Consider the following 20,161-nt stretch of genomic DNA (forward strand, 5'->3'; position numbering starts at 1 on the left):
AAGTCTGATTTACCAGCAGGGAAATCGTCTGCTGGAAATTATTCCACTATAAATCAGTTTTCTTTTATATAAATTGTCTTGAAGTGCCAAGTAAACATTAAGGTATGCAGAACATTAAATATATTTACAGGTTCAGTGCACTTTGAATTCCTCAGTAAGAGGTTACTGAAACAACAATTAAAAAGGAACTTTGCTTGGATGATTATACTTGTGATAACACAAGTAGCTTGACTTAAAAAAAAAATTGCCATCAGCACATTAACATTCTTACAACAATTTTATGAACGCATCAGCAAAGTAAAAGAATACTTTATTTTCCTTTACAACCAGTGCTTATCAGGTGAGAATCAGTAATGCTGAAATATGAGTTTCCTTGTTACTATTAAACACACAAAGGAGAGAATTCCACCACAGAATCCCTTTTACCATGTCTGAACTGTGTGTACAATCTTGGATGCTTGAAGAGAAAACATGACCAGCTATAAATAATACTAACCAGTACTATTTTTCATTTAGCATCTAAATAAATTAAGACTGCTGGATTTTCAAGACTGTGAGGTTACTTCAGGAAGAGGAGCCAATCTGCTCAGACATTTTCCACGTTTGTTGCTCTGATTTAATCCTTCATGCCTTGCTGCAGTTCCCAGCCATGCACACACAACACAGCCACATCTCTGTAAATCAGACCTTTGATGAGTCATACTGAGGCTATAAATAATTAGAAGTAAAAATAAATTAAAGTTTTCCCCTTGTGAATTTTCATGCACAGGGATTTTGGACAGATTAAATTTATAGAGTGGACTGGAAAGCAATGAACATGTTCACTACCCAACAATCAAGGAGTCAACATGTCCACAGCCAAGTGCCCCCAGCTCAGTGACCTCAGACTTGATCCACATGGAACTTCACCTTAGACATGCACAAACAGTCAGTGACTGCACAGACCTCTGTGGAGAGGGAATGTGACTGAAATACAGGGCAGGAAGAACTGCAGATAGGAACTAACCTGAAGGGCTTTAGATAACCCCCCAGGAGATGCTTCCAAACAATTTCACATGCCTGATTCCTATTAAAAATCTGTCTAGATATTATCCCTTCCACGGTAAATATCATAGATCATGGGAAGTGTTTTGCTCCCTAGAATCTTTTAACTGTTTTAAAACCATGCATTTGTTGCTACATAAGTTATTTTATATAACCACCAATATGGGTCTTGTTGCCAGCAGTACTTACAAATAGCTTTAGAAAAATTATCAAAATAAAATTAGGTAACTGATCAAGTCTGACCTCGTAATGGAAATATGTTTTCTTCAAAATCATATTAAGTAGTTGCCATGAAGAATAAGTGTTGGCATCTATAAAAGCTGTGTAATAAAAATAAATACTTTCAGTCATTTACAACAAAATTAATATACATTTCACTTACACAGGTAACAATACTTTAATGTACTGTACAGTCCTGAGCACATTTTTGCAGGGGTAATTTAGGTCATCATTTTTCCCCCACAAGTCCACTTGGACATTGCCAGCTGGAAGAAAACTTTTAATACTTGAAGAAGCAGTATCCTAGTTCAGCTTTGGTAATTATCTGTGCAACTGTATCAATCTTTAATTTGCTTTCACACACCAAATAGATTAAGGCAGGCACTATTGTTGTTAGGATTCCTCCATCACCTTCTGACACTGATAGAGCAAACCATCTGGAAGAGCAGCACAGGGGGATCTGAACCACAGGGCCAGCATCCCTGAGTGGGTACGGCAGTGCAGCAGGCAGGGCACGGATGGAAGGAGCTGGCAGGCCAGGATTCCCTCATTACCTGACACAACACAGGAGAAAATGCAGTAACAATCAGCAATTAACAACTGCTATAGCAGACTTCATAGAAAATGCACCTTTCACACTCCATGTCTGCTGTTCTCTTATCTCTAACTCGTGGAACACATCACCACAAATCATGCCAAGATCCCAGCTTCATTCCCTTTTTGTCCTACCCAAAACTCTTCACAGTGCCAGTTTTCTGCCTTGCAAAATCCACTTTTTGCTGAACACTTGTACCTTTCAATCACCATCCCACAGAAGACCCCTGAGTGAGGCAAACAAAGTCCACGGGACACCAGCACCTTGTTTACCAAGCTGCCAAACACTCCCTGCCTTAACCTGTAAGATACTCTCTTCCATGCACTTGTTTTCCTGGGACAATTATCCTATGAGCAACCCTAGAATATCCTTTCACTTACCTATAATGTCAACTCGGTGGAGTTTCAGCTTCTGTTGCAGTGTATCCAGGGCTGCTGGAAGGGAATCTTGGCAGGATGACATTTTTATATTCTGTTTCACATCATTGGAAAGAGACAACCACAGCTTCCCAAAGTCTTCTGTAGTCATTTCCATTGGCCTAAAAGGAAATTCACCACATTTCTTAGCCAAATAATATATATAAATCAGAATACCTTTGGTCTCAAAAAACCCTATATATGGAAGCAACTGGACAATAGAGCACAAAATAAGTAAACACATATTAGTCTAATCAAACCCCTCCTCTTTTCAGCTTAACATTTGAAAAATGTTTCTATTCCTTGCTTTAGATTTCTAAATTGAAAACAATCAATTTTCAAATTTCACTTCAAAAGAAAAGTCGGTTGGACAAAGGACATTTGTATTTTTCTACTCCTAAAATAAATGCAATGTTCAAAAATGAAAAGAATGAGCTTTCTTCTTCCTCTGCAAAAGTTGTCAACCTTTTCATACAATGTTCTGGCCCCTGCACTCAAACCACTTGTTTCTTCCTGACATGTTTACATCATGCCATATTTTAAAGCATCATGCCCTTCTGTTCTCTGTTCTGTTAGCCTCCTCAAAAACAGTTACTGTCAATGTTCTCCCTGCATTTGTACTTCTTGCTGGAACTTTATCCCTTTTTTTGCAAGTCTAAAATAACCCTTTATTATCTTTACCAGCCATCTCAGATTTGAATTAGCTGCTCAAGGAGAAGCTTTGTATTTTCATGGTCAATCCCCAAATCCTCCCACCCTTGTCTAACACTGAGCTGAATACAAGTGTTTTTAAAAACTGCAGCTTATTTTATTTACCTGATGAAGTCCAATAATGATAAAGTTACTGAAAATTCAAGGCGAGTTTCCATCTCTGACTGGTAACTAACAGAGCCAGAAAGAATTGCCTGTGCACAGACTTTGCTCATCCTCACACATTTCTGGCAATGTTCCACACTTTGAGCTTCAATTACAGGAAACTGGGAGGTGGCACTCTCCAAAATCTATATAATGTCATAAAAGGAATAAAGAATATAAGTCTTGCTGTCAGTTGTGCAACTGATTCAGATACAGCTATAAAACTGTGTAAGTGCCTTTTATTTCTGTTGATTTTTCTTGGAGTATTTGACAAGTGAACAGAGCTACCATTTCTCAGCCTCATGAAGGAAAAATCAATCATTAACATCTACAAACATTCTATGAATTGCCCAGCACCAGTGAAATTGATCTCTGCCAACTGGCTTCTCCCAGCTCCAAAGAATTGTACTAAGAATCTGAATTCTGTAGCTCAGTCCCAACATAAACTAATATTCAAGCAAGCAGCAACACAACACACCTCAAGGTATATGCTAAAAGCAACAAGTTGAGAAAACATCCCTAATAAAAAGGATTTCTAGGTTACTCAGCAGTCCTTGGCGCTCCAAACAAAGTGATAACAGAAATTATGTCCATGTGGTGGTCTGGGTGGGAATTTAAGCAAATTACAAAAAAAATCTAGACAGGAGATACTCACTTCTCTATCAATGCCGGGACAAGTTTGATTCAAGTCAAAATGGAAAAGAAAGTTAGCAGTTGCTTGATTAAGTCAATTCTAAAAGAAACAATCAGCTTAATTCTTTTTATCTTGCTGAGTTGTTTAATAATTCTGTGTTTCTTTTAGCAAAATCTGGGGATAGTTGTACCAATTGGCAATTCTTCAATATTTTGCCAAATATTTAAATGAAGTTTTAATTATGACTATAACATGCTTTTACCAATCATATTTAAATCCCTAATGTAGCCAATATAAAAAAAAATTAACTGATCAACTCCCCTGCACTCTCATCTAAATGCATGAGAGTGAACCATGACTGGTGCCTTTGAAAACAAAACTGAAAGAAGTTTACACAAATTTGGTGTCAGGAAAGCATCATGTTTCCTATCAGGTAAATGCAAATGAATGCACAAGCACAACAGTCACACCCAGCCAAAAGAAAGCTACCCAGTGAGGTGAACTCAGGTCATACTGCTCCAAGCTGTATGCAAACCACTGAGGTTTTGTACTTGGTTTAGTCTTTGCACTCAGAATGGAAAAATCACACATATTCATTTTACAGAGGCAAACAAAATCAAGGTGAACTGAAAAAGTGAGAGGCTAACTTTTATAGCCAATGACAGTAAGTTTACAGTGAGATTTCTTTCACCTCCTTTTAAAAATATGTGTAACAGCTGTACCACAGGTTTCAAGGAAGTACTTTGGAAAAAGGCATGGCTATCACATTAAACCAAACACTGCACAGTTAAATGCAAGAAAAAAATTCCAAGTGAATTTAATATACAATGGAAACAAAGTTTCTTACCTGAAAGTATTCTGTTTCTTCAAACACTAAATTCACAGCATGAAGTGCAGAAGTGGTTTTATTTGAAACAAAAACAATGAGCAATAGAGAGTCGTCTGTCCACACCTTACATAAATGCAGAGCTAAGGCATCACTCTGACAAAGTCCCACTCCTTCAGAGTGAGGAAGCCCTTCAAGTTCTTCTGGTAAGGAAGGGACCAATGGTGTTTCACTGGCACTTTCACATTGAGCACTTGGAGAAGGCTGAAAAATTTCAATATTACTATCAGCAAACAAAGATGACTGTGACAGCCTGTTAGCTGAAAGTCTGTCATCCAGCACAGATTTTCTGAGGGACTGAGGTGTTTCAAATGCTAAATTGTCTTCTACAATATCTGAAGAACAAGGGGAGGCTTTCCTTAACCTTGTGTGCAAACTTCCCTCAGAGTCTTCCATATTAACAGGTACTGTATCAAGTAAGGGACCAAAATCTGAAGCAGCACTGCTTTGGAAGTCTGATGCCTCCTCACTTAACTGCTGAGTTTCATTTATCTTTGATTTCCTTTTGAACTTCTGAGTAGCTGTGTCTGCTTTGCCCATCTGAAAAGGAAAGAGGAAAAAAAAATGGGTGGAAAAGTTCCTAGCAAGCAGCTGTGCTACTGTTAATACCATGCAACAGTGAGGAAGGACCAAGGAATCAAAACAGATGACAAATACAAATAGATTCCAAACATTCCAATGGATCCAAGGGTTTGCTGTATCTCTCACAGAGTACTAAATTACCTTATACTGCAAGAAGGACTCTAGATTCTCTTAGCAATCTAAAAGCTCTTATTAAAGACTAAGCAAAGGTCTGGTTAAACAGTGCTAAGTGCTAAGATTTGAGCTGACTAATATGATGCCAGTCTTAAAAATATTACCTAACAGTGATTTCTTTTATGTTCCACATACTACCATACATAAATTAAAAATGGCCTTGACTTAAGGTGTCAAATTCTAGCCTTCATCCAAATGAATGGTGACAGCTCTGCAAGGCTGGGTCAAGGACCAGTTGTTCAGGAAAACTGACACTAAAACTTGGAGCACAACATATAAACAGAGGGAAGTTCTGGTTACCCAATCAGATCTGCCTCAGAAGTTGCTTCATCAAACTGTTTCAAGTTTCAATAAAACATCACACTGCAAAAGCAATTCTTAACAGTTTTTCAGTGACTTGGGGGGAGGTTTGTCTTATCACTAATTTGATCTCCATTTGCATACAAGTGTCTATAATCTTAAATAATACTATATATAAACTTTAAACTGTTAAGTCTCAAAAGAACCACTTACCAGGCTCACACCAGCACTTGATCCCAGCCCAATAAACAAAGTTGATGCTAACTGCTGCTTCTCTCTGTCTTCCTCAGACAGGCTGGCACCTTGATCAGGCTGCAGTGCAGGAGGCTCCCCCCCCTGCCCTGCTAATAAGCTGCCACAAGGCACTGCTTCTGGCTCCTTTCCTTTCCCTATTTTGTTTTCTTTCTTTGGAAGGTAACCTTCTTTTCCCCACAGCTTGCGTACTCCCTCGAGTTTCAGTGTATTTGTCCTAAAAAGGCCAACAAAACAAAGCAGCATCAGCCATGTGAATATATTCACAAAAACATGCCAACATTCAAACATCATTCAAACATCATTCACTACTTTGGTACTTTGATAGACAAGAGTGAGCCGTAAAATATAAAGATTCTGGAATGATTTCCTGCATACCAATTTCACAGAGTATAAATGAAGTTAATTAATTTGCATGAAACTGTGGATATGGAATTAATGTGCAGTGCATTAAAAATGAAAGGAGCATCTTACACTGCAAACCTTAGCCTCACTTCTATCTTTTAGAAAAAGAAAGATGGCAGAAAAAACAGTAACCAATGTAATCATCAGGCAATCATGTCCCAACTTCACTGCATTAACTACCACCATAAACTACCATAAACCACCATAAACTGCAGTCTGTGAAGGAAGTGGGAGAGTCTGACCACATCAGCTGTTTCCCTAGTTATTACAGATGCCATAACCTGATTTTCTTTTTATGTGATAGGGGGTTCCAAGTTCAACTGCATTCTTTCTAGTTCCATGCAATGAAGCAACTGACAAAAACAGAAGCTTAAATGTCGTTCACTTCAAACACAAATTAACTCACTCTTTGTGCCCTGTCTCAGCACTATTCCCAGATATATCAGAGCCAAAAGATAAACCAGTGGGGGACTGTCTGCCAGTGACACCAGATGAGGACACACTTGAAGCAAAGGACAATCCATAAGGTTCAAAATTCAGAGCTGCAAGACAGACAATTATAAAATTACAAGGAGGCATAAAAAAAGGAAGAATGGAATCTATTTTCTGAAAATAGATATCCTTGTACTGCTGGACATCTTAGGCTTTCACTTTAATAATCCCCATAAATTCCAAATCCTATAGGATTACATACAGTAAGACTTTCTCACCTGCAAAACAGCAATCTATATACATCAGCTAGACAGAGGTGGAACTAAAACTTAAGCTGAACTTGGCTCTGGTCTACAGACAAGAGCTGCATGAAGATACTATTATTGTAAAATGATAAATTAACTGTACACTCAAACTGTTAATACTTATCAGGCAATTTACCAGTATTAAATAAATGCAGTAAACTGTCACCTTTTTCCTGAGAAAGCTTCTCCTCTTGTCTCTGGTGATGAGGCTTATATGGTGCTGCACCATGACCAAGTCCCTCAGCCACAAACCCATCCAGAAAAGATAAGGAAGCATCTACCTACACAGAATTAAAAGGAATGAAAAGGCAACGAAAACATTTGCTCTGTGTGAGCCTAATGTTGCCAGAAGAATCTTATCAGGAAATCAGGATCTTCATGTTGCATCTCCCATATCTACCAGTTAAAAAGCTATATGGACAGAACCTTTTCCAGCATTTACTGTGGAAATTTCATGGTCAAAATCAGTAGCTTTTAAACAGGAGGCAAACCCTTTGAGAATTCAAAAGCAGTACTGTAGTGATACTAAAGCAGACCTGCCTCATATTTGAAAAAAACAAAAGACAACTAAAAATAAACCAGTGTATGAAATTATAATTTTGCTAAAAGCTACTCCAGCTTAATTAACTAAACCACCATGGTTCTTAATCTTTCAGTACAGAACACTATGATTCATCCCATATGCCTGAAAAAGTGTTTCTGAAAACTGACTTTAAGCAGACTTGCACCAGTGAGAACTGCAAATACCATTCATTTTGAAAACACCTTTTCACCAAAATATGCATCCCCCTGAGCTACAAAGAGGTTCACACATGGCATGTGTCTTACCACCAGGTCACTGCAACTAGCATCAAATGGAAGCAAACTTTTCATCAGTGCTTTGTCCTCACACAGATGCTTCAATTCAAAGGCATATTGTCTCAGGCATGTATCCAGAGAGCTGCTGAGCTCTTGGATTAGTTCATCCACTGTTTTTGAGCAGGAAGTATGTGATGCTATCTTGGTGACTGCAGCCATTATCCATGCTTTAGTTTCAGAAGTAACAAAAGTCTTCTTCAGCAGGCTGTGCAGCTTTGTCAAAATAACTTCTGGATCAACATCTGTAACAAGACTGAAATATTCTCCCAACACCTATTCACAAAAAACAGACAAAATATGCATTTGGAGCAGTGCTTTCAGTTTTGAAATTAGAATATAGTACTAAATAACAACATAATAAAATCCACCTCACATTCAAGCAACTATTATTTAGACATGTTCCAAGTTATTTCTTTACTATATTGTGTTTTATATGTCAAAGGGTTGAAGTGACCTTTGTGTTTACCTCAACAGACTCCAATTTTCGGCTTCTTAAAGATCAAATAACTTTCTTGAAAAGAAAGCTAAACATAACTAGGCCCTGACAAAACACCATTTCCTCAAACTGCAGCCTCTTCCTTCAGTGAGAGCTGAAGCTCCCCCAGCTATCAGGTAACACCAGCACAGCACTTGGCCAGCCTCTGCAGGGCTACAAGAGCATTTCACAGCCCCATGTGGCTAATTTGGATGGAGACAGAAAGGCTGTCAGTGTGGTTCAGGTTCAGGTTGTAGAATTCAGGTGGCTGCTAAGCCATTCCAACAGTCACCTGCCTTAAAGGGAGCAAGCCAGCTTCTCCACAAACAACAAATTAATAAAATAAAATTCAGCATGTTAGCTTGACTTCAAGTAAAAATGCCTCAAAATTAAAGTTTAATAAATATTTATTAAAAACATTATCACCTTTGACAGCTTCCTCAAATCTATGTATGGAATTCTGACCTTACCCAACTCATAACTTGAAGGAATTTCTGTGGATACAATTTATCTTCCTCCTCAAGCAATGCTAAGTAAGATTGTACTGCATACATCCGTAGCTGATGATCTTCTTTTCCATCATCAAATCCTAGACAGAAAACAGCACAGTTTCTGAAACACAAATAACATATCCTACCAAATACTTCAAAGTACATTTTAAGAAAAGAAAACAAACCCAGATTATTTAGGAACATGTCTAATTCTTCAGAGCATGTGGGGAGTTACCTTCAGCCAACAGCCTCAGGAAGTTGTTTGGGATATCAGAATGCACAACATCACCTCCAACTGCGAACACAGCATTCATTGTCTGGATGAACCACTCATTGTTAGGGGCATACGTGTCCAGATGTTAAGGAATGAAATGCTAAGGCATAACTTTTTCTTTCTTATTTAGTTTATTTTCAAAGGAATGCCCATCATGATCTCCCCAGTAAGTTGGGGATCTGATGAACAAGTATCAGCTCCACCTAACTAAAGAGGAAATATTCCTGTATCTTTTAGAAAGTGTGTCCTGTAAATGTCATGAAAATTGGTGGTCAGTCAGAAAAGTCTTAAGTTACTGCTGTTGAAAGAGCTGAGTTTATGCAGGCCTTACCCAGTAGGAACAGGTATGTTCACATTTGTCCTACTCTATTTTAAGCTCTCACTTGTCCTGTGCTAGGCTTCCAGATAATCTTTTCCTTACCCAGCATCACTTAATCAATCATAAAAAACCAGCTCTTTTCAGCAATGCTTTGCTGTTGATTTACCAATTTTACAAAAACATTTTGAAGCACTCCACAGAAATCCTCACTGCTTTTTTTAATATATTTGACTTTTGATCAGCCTTTGCTAACTTTGAAAGTTGGCTTTTGCCTTTTCTTAGACAAGTCCTGAAAACACACAGTTAATGAATGGAAATTTTTAACAGTACAGAAATGTCAGTGTTATTGCATTAGTTTTTGCATACTGCAGGACAACAGAGCTTTTTTTAGTACATCACTCCATGCTAAGCACTACACAAACAGGATAAGGCAGCTCTCTATCATCAAGAGCTTACAACTCCAGTTATCAGACAAAAACACACACAGAAATCAGGCAGCAGCAAGACTTACAGTAATGCCTATCATAAGCCAAATCTCTAATCATCACTTTCATCTCCTGTGGCATTTTTTAAAAAAATCTTTCCTTTATTTCTATCAAAGTGTGCTGCACTTAAAATCCATACACCCATGAATAGGAAGGGAAGATCAATCTCGCAATTACATAACAGCACTTCCAGTAGAGACATCTCTCTCTATGCAGTGGTATAAAGCTTCAAAGTTTGAATTTAAAACAAAAGGTTTTAATGCTAAACTTCAAAGCCAAAATTTGTGTGCAATTAGTTTCTCTCAGCGAAATACAAAAACCACTGCAGTCATTTTCATATGTGCTTTCTTTTCCATACTTCCTTTGCATTTGAAAGGATGGAATGCACAGCTCTAACATGTCCTACTTCACAAGCTCATAAAAGATGCTTTGTTAGGTATCAATGCTACAGGTGCCTGAGCTCTGACTTCAAAGTTTCAGAAAAATAAAAGGATATTTCTCAGCTAGTTCAGAAAAATAAAAGGATATTTCTCAGCTAGTTCTGCTATTTTGCCACCTAAGTTGATGATAGCATATTCTTCTTTGCTTTCTTTTAAGTAGTCAAGCATCTTCTGGACTATGACAATTACATTCTGCCCATTTGTAATCCTATAGAGAAGCTCTAAAGTCTGAAAGAGAAAGCACAAAAAATTAATTGGTTCTGATGACTCAAAGAAGGAAGCAGGCAAACAGCAGCTTTAGTACATCAAATCGAGCAGCTCTTCTTAAATGAAATATTCTGCTTATCTACACAGCTTGTCACATTAACACTGGCTGTAACACGACATTTGTAGACTACTCATTTTACAAAACTTACCACCCACCTTAGGAATTAACTTAATTTTTGACATTTAGAAATTCACTGACCTCCCTTTTAATAATGGGATCTGGATGGTCCAGACATTCAATTATTGTCATCTGGTGCTGAAGTGCCAGATTTGGATCCTGCTGGATAACATAGGTCAGAGCCTTTAAACCTGCAATGTAAGTGATTGCAAGTGATACAGGGCAATGCTACCACTGTGGCCAAATTAAAGACAGAGTAATGATATCAGGCATGCTTACCTAAGTATTTCAAATTAATTTTGGGTGACAAAACAAATTTTCCAATGCACTTGGCAGCCTTTTCAAATAATTCAGATTTAGGATAAATGGTATAAATTGTTTGGACACATTCAAACAAGATGGCTGCGGGAGGAGAAGACACATAATTAATGTGTATTGAATACTTCTATAATCCAAAAATTTTTAACAAACAAATGAGCTCAGTGCTCCTCAAGGACTGGCAGTGCTGCCCCACTCCCACTGAATCTAACCAGAGACTACAATCTGACATAAGGAAAAGCAGGTAAAAGTCTATCGCCTGTAGTACATATTTTAATTAGCCCCTGCTATTGTACATACAACTTTCTGTCCTTAAAGTTCTTTAATGTATTTTTTCTTTTGTCTGGGATTATCAACTATAGTTTTATAAAATGCTTGCCATAGGTGAACAATACCTACATACCTAAATTCTGTGTCCTTGTACAAATCGTAATGGACTGCCCACTTTGTCTTTTTAAGTGCTCAAAACAAATTTAATGTTTAACTTTTGGCAAGTGCAAATAGTCTGTATTAAAAGTCAACATACCTCCTAATAACTTGCATGTTCTTGCCTAAGAGAACAGAAGCAATCAGCTGAATACTCTAAACATCTGACAGATGCTTCCTTGTTTATTATTTAGTAAAGAGAATACTTCCCTAAAGCTCCTCTTTTCATGGAAGTGAAGCTTACACAACACCTAACAACATACGTATGATGTAGGTGCTGGACATCTACAGCTTTGAGCCATGTTCCTTTTTTGTTTTACCCCTCACTGTTGTTTTTAAAAAGTCTCAATTTTCTTTCCATTCCATTAGCACAGGGACTTTGGCACATCTGCAGAGCTTTATTTAACAATAAAAAAATTGGAGTGGTAGGTTTTTTTAGCAGTGAAACAGCTCTTAAAGTAGGGTTCTAGAGCATCAGAACTGGGACTTTGAGGAGGTATTAAGACCTGGGGAACAGAGGACAAAGAAGAAAGACAAATAAATTGCTCAACTTTTTAGTAGGAAAAAAGTTAACAATGCAACTATTTCTTTTGCTTTGTAGTAGCAACAAAACCAGCTTTCTCTACTGAAAAGATCATGAACTTCTATCAAAATGAACCTTGTGCTATGTTTCAGAAGTTTTCAATTGAGACAGGATGTGCCAAAGACATCCTTTCAAAGGCAGCACTCCCACTGAACTCTGGAGGTGTAATGTTCATTAACTGTGCCCAAAGGAGAAGCCCTACACAGCTGCAAAGAGCTGACACTGTCCTTGCACACTATTGCCTTTCTCAGGGCAGTGAAGAGAAGATGGAAGCATTTCTAACATACAGAGAGGTATCAGCAGGATTTTCTTTTATTGCTTATTTCAACTGAAGCAAAGTCCAATAAAAGCCTTCATGAAGCAGCTGACTTTCTGCATTTAAGGGCAGGGTCAATGCACACACACAGGATAAAGCCTTTTGACCCAAACAGAATTCCCTGTGTATAGATGTGTTTTACTTCTGTGATAAAAAAATTATGCTGCAAAAAACAGCAAAGTATCACTTGTGCTACTATTTACTAGTTGGACATTTAAGAATACAATTAATGTTAAGACTATAACTAGATTTTTCAAAAGTCCTGTGTAAGTATTTTAGCACAATCAATTAGTATTTTTCCATTTTCAAATATTGATAGTTACATAAAATAACCTTACCCACCATATGTAATATTATGATTAATCTCTGCTCGTCTTAAAGATTCATCTAGAACATCATACATCAATTCACTCGTCCTGTTTAAGAAAATATTTACAATTAATTGCAGCACTAATAAGTATGTAGTCCTATTTTGCCAAATAATTCAAAGCTATTACTGAAACCTGTAACACATAATTCATATCCTCAAATTCACTCTACAACGTGATCCTAAATGGCATTTAACAGGATGCTTCAAGCTTTCAAAAGAAACATTTGCCATATTATAAGAATAAAAACACTTCCCTTGCTGCTTGCATAAATAAAAAGGATATAGGAAAAGGATCACAGACAACTAGGTCCTCACAAAATGGCAGCACTTTTTAAAAATAACTTTACTCCAGATTTTCACCATTGTTTGGTAACATTGCAATAGAACTCCAAAATAACAATACGTTTTGATAATTTTGAACATATCAATTGTTTAGACAATCCAGAAGTTAAGAAAGGTTTTTTTTTGCAGAAATTAATCTGCTATCTTGGTTAAAAAAGTGCAAGAATTTTGACACTGAAAGCCTCTTACAGTCTATGAGGTTTAGGCTGTTACTGTACTCTTTGTACCTTCAAATTATTAATTACAGAGAAATATATGGTTACCTTGGATCATCTTTTCCCAACAGCCCCAAAATTCTTAGAAGCTGGATTTGTAACCATGGTGCTGGCACACTGTGATAGTTGAAGTCAGCGGAGAGCTTTCCTCCCACCACCTGCTTCAGGATGGTTACAAAACTCCCAGTCAAGTCCTTGTATCCAGATGAGTTTTCCTAGAAAATGAAAATTCAAAAGTAAAAATAATGCACAACTTGAGTAAGATCAAAATACCTACTTGGATGGCATCATTTCTTTAAATCAGACGCCTGCTCTCAACCCTCAGCACCCCTGAGTCCTTCACTTCAAGTCTATGCTCTTTTCTCACACATTTACAAAGAAACTTCCCCTCAAGCCACTGTAGGACTTAGATCCTCTAGCTAAGGACCCAGCAATGCTGAGAATCCAGACCCTGCAATAAGTGGATCTGTCCCTCCAAATGGAGAATGGCAGAAACAAATGTAACACATGACCACATAAATTAACTTTTCTAACTGCTACAAGTGAGTTTTTTCTGCAAAACCTTTGAAGACCACACTGTGTACTCAAAAAAAAAAAAAAATAGCTCCCCAAATCAGTTGTGCTTCTAATTCTTTGCCTACCTTAATCATTTGCAGATAAATATGCAAAGAAGCAGCCATGACTCCAGCATCCCTGTCACATAAAGCCTTCCGGAACTTATCATGGATGTGCTGAACTTGATTAGGAGCAATGAGATAGAATTTATATAGAGCTTGAACAGCTTTTCTTCGGATAATTTCCCTGAAATGAGATTTACACTTAACAAAAGAAGTACCTGACTTCACAAAAAAACTTGCCAGAGCCCAGAATATCATGATTTGTGGAGATGAGACCCCGTGGTTCACACATTGGTAAAAAATAACTTTGCAAATACCACCTAAGTGAGGAGGTGACAAAGCCAACTCCAAAGCCCAGTAGGGATGGATGTCAGATTGATGATTTAAAATAATGTCCACCAAATAAACAATGAAAGAGGCCATGACTCATCTGCTGTGGTCACACATGCAGCTCCACAAAGTACATGTCTAGATGTTGCTGAATTAATTCATTCTGCAATTCCCTTTCTAATCAACAATTACAGCATTTTCCTCTATTTATGGAATATAGTAAACTACAATTCAAACAAATCAAGGGTATCCACAGATACACCTTTATCACTGTCTCTAAAGAGCTTTATGAAAAAAGTATCAGTGAAGTTCAAGGATCTGAATCTGTTTCCCCACCTACTCTACATTCTTCATGCGTGTTGGTTAAAAGAACTCCAGCAAATAAATTCATTCACCTATACACACTGGCTATGAAAAAAATTGTTATCTATTCAATACTCAGTCAAGATGCAAATAAACGAGACAAGAATCCAAGGAAAAACACAAGGAGAAGATTAATTTCTAAAGGTGATGACTAGAAAAGACCAACTGAGAGAAGAAACACCAGTTTACTAAAACTACCTACAAAATTAAGTTATTCATCTGTACAAGGCCATTTGAAATTCTGTAATGAATACATACTTAGAATGCTGAAGCTTGTCTTCTATTAGGGGCAGAACAGCTGGAATCATCTCCCGTGGAAAGATCTGGCTGACAACAGTTAATGCCATGCACACCTCTACAAGATTAGTGCTCTGCAAGTCCTGTTACATGAAAGACAGGTAATTTTTTTCTTGGACTTTTAAATTCTGCACAGATGTTCCCCAAATCTTTCACAAGCAGGCTGAACCTACCTAGAGAGCCCACCCACAGCCAGCATCCTGCTGGTGCTTGAGAGGAGCCAGCTCTCCCTGAGCTCATCAGGCTCTTCTATCCACAGGAAGCGGGAACAGGCAGCTCCTCACACACTTCTTACAGAACAACATTCTTATTTTAAAAGTGTGCAACATTAACACACAGAGCTACAATCAATTTTTGTTTACTGAAATGATTGCAAAAATATGTTGAGTCCCTATCTGGATGAGGGAGATGAGTCACTTCCCACAGAATTCAACAGTATTCTCCCTACTGCTTTTGATCTAGCCAAAAGAATTAAAAAAAATGAGTAAGCTTAATAATACTGCCAATTACCTATCTGTACACTAAAACATTACCTACTTCCTAAGAAGCAAATGCAAATTACAAGTAACATTCTACAAAACTAACAATCTCAGTCTAAATACCATTAAATATAGTAGGTATAGCTCACTGTAACCCTAAACAAACAACAAAAAAGGATGAATTTACAAAGACTACAAGTATTTTTCAAAACAAATTACATGTGTGGGATTTCCAGCTGATATAACTTGCTTTGTTCATCTCTTCCAGACAGGTTTCAGTCCTTGTTTTGGTTTAGTTCTTTGTGAATTTCAAGCCATATTTTTAAATGCCATAAAACAGTTTTCCATCACAGCAAAAAAAAACGAGCATCACTTTCAATCTATAATTTCTGTGACTTTGGACTACTGCAGTATAAAAGTAAACATTACACAGGAACAGTTACATAAGTCATAATTGCTCCATGTAAGAGACAGCAGTAATAGATTTTCAGTGGCACTCCAAAATGTATTTCCATTTTCTGTCAAAGCCATCAGATGAGCTCAGAGAAGGCAACAGATAGTTGCCACCAGCTAAAAGCCAAAGCTAACACTGCAATATGCATGCATTAAACATCAAGATCAAATTAAAAAGGCAAGGAAAGCCATTTCAGATTGTCTTTGCTAATCAAAGAAACAGCAACTCTAAAAAAGGAACATAGAAGTAATTCGATGACACGTGGCACAACGGGAAAAATTGGTCCAAGTTTTTCACTCAACAGTTCCCCCACCAAATTCCAGCCAAAGCTCTCTGTTCAACCAGGTCTTCCTCCTCACTGCCTCATCTCCTGGCACATAGGAACAGCCTCTCCTGTACCTGGAAGATTTTCCTTTTCTTTTTCCTTTTTTTTTTGTTTTTTACAAAAACACTATACCTTCACAACGGTGTTCACAAGTAGAAGCAGCAGTTCGTGATTTTCATGTAGAAAGAGAGAAACTGCCAAGTATCCTATAAAAGAAGGCAGCCTCCATTACTATTTTCAAGCAATAAGCAACTCTACATCAGAAACTTTAAGATTGCCTGTAACACAAGAAGGGTTGACTCAAACAGTTACAAAAACCCAACAAAAAACCCCGTTGGATAACAGTTGCTCATGTTTAAAGTATCCAGACTCTCTTTTTCTAGGCAAATCATATTTAAGTTGCAGTAAAGCTCAACAAATAATAGTTAAGAATTCATAAGTTGTGAGAAACAAGAGACATTACAATACTTCTCCAGCTAAAGAACAGTCAAGAGCACCAGTATATTATAAATCACTTCCTGGAAAACTAATGTCTTCTCTGCAGAGGGAAAATTCTGTTACTTTTAGACTACACAACACAAGTGCATTTCCTTATATCTGTTTTTTGTTTTTTTTTTTCAAATCATAAAATTACTCTTTAAAAGTAAATTTATATTTAACTTGAAATATACAAAAGTGAATCCACCATCCTATGTCAAGAACGCCTTTGTTGTTTCTTAACAATGAGGAAACCATTCCAGAACCTAGGAAAAGAAACCTGCCAGAAACTTTTTTTCTCCAAGGCCCCTCTCTGCTTCCAAACTAAGGCACTTAAGTGGGGGGTAGGGAGGTTGTGCCACAACTTACAGCAAGAACTGTACTTCAGATACAGATTTTAGAGAATTCTTGGTCCATACAGGGCTTGGAGATCAAAATGAACAACCTGAAAATAAATAACTGTATTGGCTGGGCTATGAGATTGATCTATCTGCTTATGATCACAGCCATGATCAGCTCAGCACATACAAAAAGGGAGAGTTCACTCTCCTGAATCATACTGAATAGAGGAGTCACTCATCTTGACCAGCTCAGCTGACAACTCCTTAACACAAACCCTGGTATATAGCACCAAGAAAAGATTATCCTCATGTATCCCATATAATTGCAGAACAACAACAACAAAAAAGAAACCCAAACACACACACACTCTCTTGGTAACATCCTTTTATCAGATCAAAGCTTAAGGGCACTTTGTGTCAAGAGAACTTTAAGCAACCTACACCAACCAGCCTCTATGCTGTAAGGGTCTTCCTATTTGCCTCATTCTCTAAAACTCCTTCTAAAATAAAGAAAAAAAAATCCTACAAGAACCAAAACAGAAAATCTTTGTCTGACAGAACCATCTTTGTTTAATCTCACACTATTACTTGGGAAAGAAACCAGATCCTGATAGAAATTAATTTTCTGTTTGAGGTGTTTAACAAATATTCGCTTAAATTATTTGTTTACTGATGTTGCAATTCAAAACAATGAAAGAACTGATGATTCAAAATAAATTCATTTCCCCTGCCTTCTGTGCTGCAAGCACACACAGAGCACCTCACAAGCTAAGGATTCAGATAACTTCAAAAAGTAACAGACCATGAAACAAGACCAAAGAAGTAGAGAAACATTTTAAGTAGATTGTATTTGACATGAATTATAAATCCTGGGAGTTTGAGAACATTATAAAGGCTACAGCTCCATGCACATACCAACTCTCTTCTCCAGAAGATTCCCTTGCTGGGCAAGTTTGATTGCGTGGATGTACCCAAAGGAAGACTCGTAGCCCAGCATTTCACAATAGATGAGTCTCACCATGCATTCTTTCATCAGTCTCTGAAATACCAGAAACAAATAATTGAAAATTTTAAGTCCAACATGTTTTATGCTCTTTTTCACTGCTCTATGGAAACAGAGAGCTTTATCTCATAGAAACATGTCTATTCACACATTTTCTAAAATCTCAGTGTTCATAATTTTTGCCATGAATTTCTTTTGCAAAGCACTCCTAAATTTCTGCTAAAAAGGCAGCACTCCCATATTCTACCCCTAAAAAAGTTTATTTTGATTAGCATGCATGTGATCAACAGTAGATTAACTGTGAAACATTAAAAATATTATCTGAAACATTATGATGATCGCATTGTTAACACAATTTTTTTACCTATTACTACCCTGACTTATGATAGTTTCTCACTACGTGTGAGATAAAACTTTATTTTTCCCTTCAAAACTCCTCACTCATATATATGACTGACATGTATATTAACTAATTCAAACCACAATAAATCATCTCCTGAAACTCAGACATGACAATAGTGCACACAGCAAAACACAGCTTCCTTAAGAGCACAAACTAATTGTAAGAATATTGTCAGCCTGTAAAAAGCATTATTTGATGGAAGCAGCTCATCACCCACCTTTGCTGCCTGCATTATTTCAGAAACTACAGAATGGCAGCAGGGTCATATTTCTACAGTTTACTCACGTCAAACAGAATCACAGTGTTCTCACTATTTTAACCATGCTGCACGTGTATGGTTTAATGCTGATGATTAAATATCTGTAAAGCAGATAACCTGCACATCTATCTGTCATAAAGAGTGAGAACACTGCTGTTCTTCACCTTGGGCGTGCTGTCCCACAGCCCGCAGCCACTAACAGAACTTACAAGTGTTGTGGTGGGGGCTGAAACTGTTGCTTTCAAACTGGTTAGTTCCTGCTGGATTAACTTTTCTTCTTCCTAGAAAAATTAAACTTGTTTTAACCTGGCACAGATTTCACAGGCAGCATGCGAAAGCAGGCTCAGAGGAGGCGCGGTGCCCACTCCTCACGGCAGTGTGTACCTCTCTCCGCGGCCGCCCGCCTCCAGCACGGCGGCCGTGCTCGCCCAGCCCGTGCCCCAGAGCAGCAGAACGCGGCCCCCCACAAACACGGGGGTTTATCGGGGGGTTACCGCGGGCTCCCGAGCTCAGCCCGCCCTGCCCCGCGGCCGAGGGGAGACGCCGCGCCCGGGGCGCCCAGCCCAGCCCCGCGCCGGCTCCCCCGGGCCGGGAAGGGAGAGGAGCCCGGCCCCGCTGCCCGTACGTGCTTGGAGGTGAGCGCCGTGATGCTCCGGATGAGGCTCCCGAGCCGGGAGGAGGCCGACACCCTGCCGGGGCCGCCAGCGCCGCCCGGGCCGGCCCCGGGGTCGTGCTGCCCCAGCAGCCCGGGCAGGGCGCTCAGCGTCCGCTCCACCACGTCGCTCATGCCGGACCCGCGGCGCCCGGAAGAGACGGGCCCGGGCGGCCCTTTCCGGGGCGGGCCGGCAGGCGGGGCCGGCCGGGAGGGGCGGCGGAGCCGGGCCAGGCGGAGCTGGGCGCCGCGGCCTGGCCGGGAGGTGGAGCTGGAGCCCCGCGGCCGGAGCGGGCAGCGCGGGCTGTGCCGGGCACGGAGCCGGGCACGGAGCCGGGCACGGAGCCGGGCACGGAGCCGGGCACGGAGCCGGGCACGGAGCCGGGCACGGAGCCGGGCACGGAGCGCGGCCCCAGCGCCCGCCCGCCCGCAGGCTCCTGGTGTCGGCATCACGAAACAAAGACATTTCAGGGCGGGCTCAACAGAGCAGCGTGTGGCACCTTATAACAATCAGTTCGGTTCACCCCTCAGAGACCACTGGGTCCACCAAACGCCGCCATGTCAACTAGACCGCGGCACTGAGTGCTACATCCAATCTTCCTTAAACCCTTCCAGGGACGGTGACTTCACCACCTCCCTGGACGGCCCATTCCAACATTTAATCCCTTTTCTGTGAAGAAATTCTCCCAAATGTCCAATCTAAACGTCTCAATTATGAAAAATACTATTCCTAAAGTGTGGTAGGGAGCATCAGGAGGTCTGTCG

The 20,161-nt window shown here is 39.2% G+C and overlaps 1 protein-coding gene across 1 annotated transcript; it reads right to left on the reverse strand.

Annotated features, from left to right (window-relative positions):
- Positions 1-699: 699 nt before the first annotated feature.
- Positions 700-19,553, reverse strand: AP4E1 (adaptor related protein complex 4 subunit epsilon 1). The gene is made up of 21 exons (XM_066328436.1): positions 19,370-19,553; positions 18,954-19,025; positions 17,995-18,118; positions 16,394-16,467; positions 14,965-15,086; positions 14,038-14,197; positions 13,445-13,611; positions 12,812-12,885; positions 11,106-11,228; positions 10,908-11,017; positions 10,530-10,669; positions 9,159-9,271; positions 8,903-9,021; positions 7,928-8,230; positions 7,266-7,380; positions 6,769-6,904; positions 5,919-6,174; positions 4,611-5,189; positions 3,091-3,275; positions 2,239-2,396; positions 700-1,817 (listed from the first exon to the last, which is right to left on the reverse strand). Exons 1-21 carry the CDS (start codon positions 19,529-19,531, stop codon positions 1,657-1,659), a joined length of 3,453 nt encoding a protein of 1,150 aa, XP_066184533.1. The 5' UTR covers positions 19,532-19,553; the 3' UTR covers positions 700-1,656.
- Between the last annotated feature and the right edge of the window lie 608 nt (positions 19,554-20,161).

Source organism: Sylvia atricapilla, chromosome 13, assembly GCF_009819655.1.
Source record: "Sylvia atricapilla isolate bSylAtr1 chromosome 13, bSylAtr1.pri, whole genome shotgun sequence".
Lineage (NCBI taxonomy): Eukaryota > Metazoa > Chordata > Aves > Passeriformes > Sylviidae > Sylvia > Sylvia atricapilla.